The sequence below is a fragment of the Alligator sinensis genome, unplaced genomic scaffold, assembly GCF_000455745.1.
Source record: "Alligator sinensis unplaced genomic scaffold, ASM45574v1 scaffold32_2, whole genome shotgun sequence".
Lineage (NCBI taxonomy): Eukaryota > Metazoa > Chordata > Crocodylia > Alligatoridae > Alligator > Alligator sinensis.
Window position 1 is genome coordinate 860,844 of NW_005842670.1, and position 8,644 is coordinate 869,487.

At 43.8% G+C, this 8,644-nt stretch overlaps 1 protein-coding gene across 1 annotated transcript in view; it reads right to left on the reverse strand.

The window, feature by feature from the left end:
* COL24A1 (collagen type XXIV alpha 1 chain) overlaps nucleotides 1-8,644 on the reverse strand; it is an 88,351-nt gene that overhangs the window by 67,653 nt on the left and 12,054 nt on the right. Inside the window, exons 5-6 of the mRNA XM_014524810.2 lie at nucleotides 6,566-6,619; nucleotides 1,448-1,501 (exon numbers count right to left, since the gene is read on the reverse strand). Of these exons, the coding sequence (XP_014380296.1) occupies nucleotides 1,448-1,501; nucleotides 6,566-6,577 (66 nt within the window). The 5' untranslated portion in view covers nucleotides 6,578-6,619. The remainder of the gene's footprint in view (nucleotides 1-1,447; nucleotides 1,502-6,565; nucleotides 6,620-8,644) is intronic.

Consider the following 8,644-nt stretch of genomic DNA (forward strand, 5'->3'; position numbering starts at 1 on the left):
TTGCATCCATCCCCGCCTGTGGCAGGGGGTCAGGCTAGATGATCTCTTCAGGTCCCTCCTGACCCTAGCTATTATGAAACTATGAAACATAGGCAGAGGGAGAAAAATTATTTGGGGGGGGGAGCTGAGTGCATGTGTGCATGCACACATGCCCCCTCCCCCCACACCCAGCATGTAAGTCTGTGGAGGAAGGGGTATGGGTAGGGGAGGAGCCATGGGGGGGGGCAGATCAAGGTCCCAGTGATGAGGGAGGGAGTGGGGCAGGGGCAGGAGCTGGGTTGTGGGACAATCAGAGCCTGGGCAGCTTGTCCAGGGGTGGGTCCTGGCGCAGCATGCACCCCAGTGGAGGCCCAGGAGGCATGTGCCTCCCCCATCTGTGTGTGGGGCAGAGGTGGCTGCTGCTGTACACTGGGCTTTGCGCCCTGCTGCAGCTGCCCCAGGAGTGGCACAATGCCATGTGTGTCCTGCTGCTGGGCGGGCAGGGGACACGGTACAGCCCAGTGGTGGCAGGCACGTGGCATCGTGCAACTCCTGGGGCAGCTGCAGGGGGGGAGCCCTCCTGTGCCCCTGGATAAGGCACCGAGGCTCTGAATGTCCCACAACCCAGCCCAGCTGGGGCACCATTCACCCCAGCCCCTGCCTTTGCCCCACCTCCTCCCTCAATGTGGGGGCCTTGATCTGCCCCCCAAACCCCTACTGTTCTGCTAGTGATTCAGATGCCAGGCTGTGATCCTGGCTGTGTGCATACCCCTTCCCACCCCTGCTGCAGCCGTCTGGAGCCTGTCTTGTGGCCCTACCTGCTGACCCGTGTTTGGGGGGGAGGTGCTGAGCCCCTTTAGCCCTAGCCTTCCCCCGCCTATGGATAGATATCAGGTTTGATGCTCTACCTCCATAGCATCTATTTCTTCCACTGTTGGAGACAGAATACTGGGCTAGATGGATCATTGATCTGACCCAGCACAGCACTTATGTTCTTAGTTATGCGGAATAATGGAACTTCATTTCTTTGACTAAACATTTCTTATATGTTCTGAGTGAGTTCACTCTTCAGCCCAGTTACAATCCCCTCAGCTCTGGACTGCTGTGGGAGGTTGCAAAATGGCAAAGGGAACGGTATATATTCTGAAAGTGCTGCATTCAGCTAATACATCATTGTCCTCCCAGAAGCAGATACTATGATGTGAAGGATCCACAGGCAATCTAATAAGCTTTCTCTTTCGAAATTTTCTTACAACAGGCAGAAGCAATGACAGACTCTTTTAATTACATGTGCTATTCAAGTTCATTGGAGGTAATACAAAGAGAGTTTTGGTATAAACTGTAGATTGTTTTGGTTAGTTAATTATTATTGATAAATAATACAAATTATAAGCAACAAATAAAACAATAAATAAAAAGAAATAAAAATGTCAATATTGATAAGTGATAACAATGCATAACAACTCACCTCAAATCCCATTTCCCCAACAGGGCCAGCATCACCTTGTTGTCCTCTTGAGCCCTGGCATTAAATAAAATTCTGGGTATATAATTCAGTAATATTTATGTAATACATGTATGATGCAACCTACATATGATTGGTGTGCAATACAATATGATAGAGTATATATTGTATCACTTCACCACTCTGACAGCTGGTAGAAATAAGCAGATTTTATTTTGCTTTATCACTGTTTTTCTTTCTACATTCTTTGACAGCAGTTAGTACCTACAAGGGCAAGTGCTTAACAGTGCTGAAGATATAATTGCCTTTCTAGATATAGTCTAGCAATAGATTTTAGAAGGACAGAACTGAACTATCTTCATTTGGACTAGAAGTCCAAGTTCTTATTTAAACAATAGTCTTCTCTTGATTAATCAAGACTTTGTTTAATTAAGACTTAGCTGGCTCCATGTCTGGTTGGTTTATGGAAAAGCCTATAGTCTGGTACACACTTAACTGAAAACTACTGTATATTTCACTTCATAGATTTAACAGTGTTTACACAGGATAGTCACTGAGGTGTAATGGATTGCAGATTGGAGCCTTCTGGCAAAATCAGTAAGAAACCGTACTATGAAGCAGTGTTCTTGCAGGCCAATATATGGTAAGCAATAAAATTATCACAGTAACACCTCAGGGATCCATTTCTAAACCAGTGTGTATGGATTCCATGTAAATTGAGGTTATCCATATCCTGTAAGGAAGTGGGATTTGTATGGCCATCTCTTGGACCTTACCTCTAATAATTTCGCACCTGGTCCTAAATTTTGCAACAGGACAAATCAAACTCCTAGGCCAGTGGGAGCAAGCTTTTTAGCAAGCATACCACAAATGAAGCACCCTCCCTAAGTGACATTTCAATCCCTTTTCCCCACCAAATCTGCTGCTTTGCTGTCTCCTCCCTGCCTGGTCTGTTGCTCTGATCTACTTCCTGTCCTATTTGCCACTTTGCTGCATGCCCCCTCCCTAACCTATACCCAGAGGTTGCCAGCTCCACTTGTGGCATCTGTGCTGTGGGTTGGCCACCCATGTCCTAGACATACTCATCCCCACACCTTGGGAAGGTTCAGACCCAAATCCGGACATGAACGGAGTATGGATTGGACACAGTTCTGTTTTAAACAGATTCTTCAGTGTTAAAGGAAACAATTATTTCTGGTGCTGTGCTGTTCTGATACAATGTAAAAGTGCTGTTTCTGTGTTTGTACTATAAGCCTTTCAAGCCATTTTTCTAGCTTTTCCTTTGATCTGTCAGTACACGGATTACACGCATAGTGTTGTTGTTCCTGTTGACTTGCTAATGTTAATAACAGCAGTCTTTTATTCTCTTCCAGGACCACAGTCATATGGCTATTGTCGGACAAAGTTCAACAGGTGCATCTCTGACTTGATCAACAGTTTCAGTTAAGAACAAGCAAACACTGAAAACCACAACGAATATACTATTATGGGTTCTATCCAGGCCAAAACATAATTGTCTTGGTTTTGGCTTGTAGTACCTACATGGACTTCACTACTTCGCTGTCCCAAAGCTCAAGTCTGATGCAGGAGCCAACTATTTCTCCACATTATTCCCACGGAGCTCAGACTGATGGCTTGGCAATATACCACTCCCTCGTGACTTACATAGAACACCAGAAGCCAAAAAAATGTAAGAACATGTTGAATAATATGGGGACCTCTTTCAAGTATAATCAAAACAGAGTTTGCTGAAAAGGCCTGGCATATAGGTAAAACTAATCATTTGTTTTACATTAGGCCTGATTCTGTTAAGCAAATCTAATAGTTTAAGTCTTTTCTCCTAATAGAAAAGACTTAAACTCCTTGCATTTTTACAGTAGAACCCAGTGACAAGGCCATAGAAACTACTTTCACAGCCTTCTTCCATGTAATAACAAATTGACTGAAAAAGAAAGCAGGCTGTTGGATAAATCCATTGGAAAAATAAAACCATTTTATTTCACAGTGCTTTGTGTTATACTGTATTTCCTCTTTAGAGCTATACATACAAAAATAATTTAACTCTGTGTAACGCAGAAAGAAAAATCATCAATTCCTGTGAACAACTGATACTTTTCTTAACTGCTGCATATCATTCATGGATGCTACAATGCTGAGCACAATAGAAATGTAGATTAATTAAAGTAGACAGCTTAGAGTAGATAAGTATGATAGCTAGTCTACTTATAAGTAAGTAATAAGGTGAGGAGGTTTTGAGATATCTTTTATTTGACCAACTGTATAGTTGGGGGAGAAGCTAGACAAGCTTTTGGGCACAAACTGCCCTTCTTCAGGTCTCCCAGAGAAACAGATCTCACATGGGGAAGGAGTTTGTGCCCATAAGCTTGCCTAACTTCTCTCCTGTTTATATCATTGCCAATAAAAGTTATCACAAAAAGACCCTTGCCTTTAGGACATTTCCTAGACTATCACAGCTAAAACAACATTCCAGTCCCTTTATAAATAAGAAAATCAGGTTAAACAAGCAATGTAGTAGCAAGATGTATATACTTATAAACTTTAAAAACTTTTAAATGCTATAGTATGTAGCAGGATATAAAATGACTAGGCTGGCAAGTTAGACAGAATAGAGATGATCTATAAAACAGACAGTAAAGGAAATCCAAGAAAATAATACATAATTTTTAGTGGAAATTTTCTGTACAATGATAAAAAAAGTTTGCTTTTATCAGCCAACTGTCTCCTCATTGCTTGCAGGAAGCAAGCAATTGGAATTTTCCTACTTTTCTGGCCAAAAGAATTTTCCAGAGACCACCTTTATGAATTCATATTAGTTTATGGATTCATAGGCATCAGCCTAGTACCTGAAAGAATACATTGCAGTATAAAGTTTTAAAAAGAGCATGTTGATATTATTTTACATCATTTACTATGAGAAATAGGTTTTCATATGTAATAAAAAGTAAGGAACAAAAGTTTACTTGACAGGTTCTTGCATAGTAAAATGGCAGTCTTATAATGTGTACCACCATGAAAACACACACTACTCCATTATATTTATATACTTAGGCCTTGGCAGTAGAGGTGATGATGTAACGGCATTCTTGTCAGGTTTACACCTTTCAGCTCATTGTTCATAGTCTTAAACTGTATATGGGCTTTTGTTCCAGTATTAGCCACATTAAAGCATGTGTAGCTTTTCAATAACAAAAATCAGAACAGCAAGCTATACATGAAAGAATGTCTGAGGTTTATTATAACAGTTGCCTTTTTGTTAGAGCAGGAACATGCCAAGTCTGTCTGTTTCCAAAATTTCAGAATAAGTACCATAAAACTTGCTTGAAAATAACAAGGAAGCCACTAATATCCATGTTTAAGAGATCGTATTTACATAACATACCCATGCCTGTCTCTATGCAGCGTGAAGTCAGATTTGGCTACTCTTTTTCATAATTTTTCTAGTTATTACTAGAGCTATCCCATGGAGACTGGGGAGAATGCTCCTGTAAGTGTATGATACTTACTGGGCATGTCTACACGTGCATTTGATCTGGGATCAGTTTACTCATGAGTAAACTACTTGCAAGAAAATGCTTCCAGGCAGGCATCTACTCATGCAGGGAAGTGGGAGCGGAATTTCCGCTAATGGCAGCAAACTGCTCCTGCTTCCTAGGGCCCTGCAGTGGGCCCCTGCTGCCACTAGAGGGAGCTCTAGCCACCCCCTCCCCCGGGGTGCTAGACCAGGGACTGGAAGGGAGCGCTGAGCCAGGTGACAGCTGTCTCCTGCCCAGGGCTGGGATGTAACACCCTGGAAGCAGGGAGCTCCTGGCCCTGGCTCACTGATCAGGGGCAGGGGACTTGGAAAGAACTGTAGGAGAGAGGCAAGTCCCAGCCTCCTGCCCCAATACATTGGTGGGGCAGCTAGCACCTAGCTTACTGCTAGCTACCCCACCAGCAGATTGGAGCAGGGGGCTGGGACCTTCCCATCTCTGCAGCTCTTTCCAAGCCCCATGCCTCAATCACCTGATTGGGGCACAGGACTGGGACCTGCCTCTAACTAGGGCAGTTTTCAGCCCCGGCCCTGCGTGCGGGGCAGAGGCTGGGGAGCTTGTTCCCCACTTAGTTCTGCAAGCGCGGAGCTGGGCAGTGAACAGGCTGGGGAGCTTGTTCCCCACTCAGCTCCGCAGCATGGTGCTGGGGAGCTCCCCAGCTTGTTCTCAGCTCAGCTCTCCAAGTGTGGAGCCAGGTGGGGAACAGTCTGGGGAGCTTGTTCCCTGATCAGCTCCACAGCCTGAAGCTGGATGGGGAACGAGGTGGGGAATTTGTAGAGGGGGAGTGCAGAAGTGGGAGCTCCCCAACTTGTTCTCCACCCAGCTCTGAGCTCGTGGAGCCGAGCAGGGAACAGGCTCCCCAGCCCTCTCCAGCTCCTAGTGCCAGCTCTGCACCATGGGGCTGGAGCTAGGAGACCTTTATCTCCCAGTGCCAGCTCTGTGACAGTGGGGCCAGTGCTGGGAGACCCTTATCTCCCAGTTCTATGGCTGTGGAGCTGGTGCTGGGGGATAAGGATCTCCCACTCCCCCCCCCCGCCCCAACTCCTCAATTGCTATCCCAGAGAAGGGGGCTTGGAGCTCCTTGCTGCTGGCTGGGCCAGGGGGAACCTGAGTTCCGGTGGCAGAGCCTACCCCAGCAGCAGGCAGCTCCTGGGGGCAGGGAGAAATCTCTTGCTGCCTGGTGGATAGCTGACCAGGAGCAGATTTGCTCCCAGTCAGTTATCTACATGAGTGCTACTGCACTGTTACTAAGCAAAAGTAAATTTACTGCTTGCATTTGCAAGTAGAAAATTTACTCCTGATTATTGAGGTTTAATGCAGAGTAAGCATGTGCACGCGTAGACACATATGCTTACTTTGCAGTAAACTACACTACTGCGCAGTTTCGTGTTTTGTATAGACGTGCCCCCTATGTTGCAGAATCTGACCCAGTGTAGTTTAGATATAGTTTTTAAAGGATGTGTACTTCATCACTGAAAATTTCAAACCTCGGTCTAGTGGAACCCAAGTTACCAAATATTAAGTACAAAATGTGAAAATCATTATTAGGAAAGGATGGAGATCAACTTACTGGCTCTCCCATAGGACCTCTGTCTCCTAGGCTTCCAGGGGGCCCAGGCAAACCCTGAAAACAATCCAAACCAAGATCAATGAAGGAACTGCTTCATATTGTATAAAAAGCCATTTCCTTTCCACTTTGGAACATCTAACTTACCTATGTAAACCCTTCTAAAAAGTGTTATTCCTTCGCCTATGTGAACAGTTTTGCCACATTAGCTTTTGTGACTAATGTTCAAGCTCTAGCTAATATCTGCCTGTTTTTCTTTACATGGGGGAAGAGGGTGTCATGCTAATTCACCACTCACTGGTTTCATTTACTTATAAATCTTCTTAAATTCATACACACAGAGGGTAGCTGGGCTTAACCACAAAGTCTTTGGAATTAATCCAGTGAGTCTCACACTACACACACACACACACACAATTTGCTCAGCCTGGCCCTACCACTTATACTGTCTCACAGTCAAGGAGAAGTATAGACGTCTAAGGGCATTACTTTATAATATGGTATAAGTACACACACCATACTATCAATCTACCAAGATTGTTCCAGATGCTCCTACTTGTATAAATACCAGGAATTGGCAAGAAATGCACTGAAGAGCTCTGACCTGCACTATGGAACGAAAATATTGCACTGTAACACCTACATAAAGAGCATGAAACTCAACCATCTTCAAAAGAAATAAAATATAAAAAACAACCAAGGGGGCCCTGTATTTTTAAATTCTAATGATCCTATTTGAAAAGTGTATCACAGATGTGTGTCTTAGTAGTTGATGTGAATAATTAATTTTTTTAGCTAATCATTTTATTATCATCCATTTTACTATCACATTTATTTTACTATCACACATTCCAGAGGTAGTATATTACTGCAACAGATTGAAAAGTTCAAGGGTAATGGTGACCTGCTAGCAAGAAAAGGGGTAAATAGCCACACATGAATCTTTATGTGAAAAGAGTCACAGCTCATACACAGCTCAGGGAGGTAGCAGGAGCAGGAAACACTCCTGCCCTGCTGTCTAGCTAGCTTGTGGAGTGCATGAAGGAGAAAAATGCTCCTTAATGTTACTCAGGGAACTTCCTTAGTTATACTGCTAAGTGCTGGAGTACAATACATTCAGTGGGCATATTTATATAGGGATTTGTCACTCACAAACCATTCTGGTGTTGTTATCCAAGTCATTTATGCAGGTATCAAATAGACTGAACTAAGCCAAGGTAAACAGAGTGAAATACTCAATGTGCACATTGGGTCTGATCCAGAGATGTAAGTTTGGTGCAGCTGTGTGGAACACTTAGGTCAGCCTACTGTGCAGAGTCAGCAGTAAGATGCAGAAGAATACATCAGCAGTGGAGTTTCCCAGTGCAATGGAATTAATGACTATCAGTGAGAAGTAAAACTGGAAGATCAAGAGAATTTCATCTTACTTATATAGCAGCTTTCATTCCAATGGAATCCCAAGACCTCCACACATATACTGAAACACAGTCTATATGTAGAGAGGTATTTGGCACTGAAGTGACCTCTGGCTTGAATCACTGCAGTTGCTTGAAAACATACAATTCCACTGCAACAGCACGGGCTAGGAAGTGATGAAGGACACTAGATACAACTGAAAATGAAGGGACAATTTATACCCCAGGATAAGAGGTATCTCATGACCAGAGGTGGTCAGGCCCCTCACTTTCACAACTCATGTTAAAAAAAAAAAGAAAAAAAAAAAAAAAGAGTATCTGTGGGCAATTATGGGTAATGTATTTATTTTATTGAAACTAATATGTCCCAAGAGAAGGCAGCTAGAGAGAAGCAAGACAATGCATTGTCTTTGCCATTCTTTCTCCTTTCATTGAAGGATGACAACTCTCCTGGGTATGCTCTAGATCTCCTGTCCACTTATGAAGCCACAGTGATGGCTGATATTTCCTCCAAGTGTATGGAGGGGCAGATCTGGGTGGAGGGGTGCAGTAGCACAGAAACCCTCCCTTCCTTTCAGCTGACACTGCAGGAGCAGCAGCTAGGGATTTTTTTTAAGTCCCTAAATTGGGTAAAATTCCTGCCCCCCCCAGCCACTTCCTTTCTCTG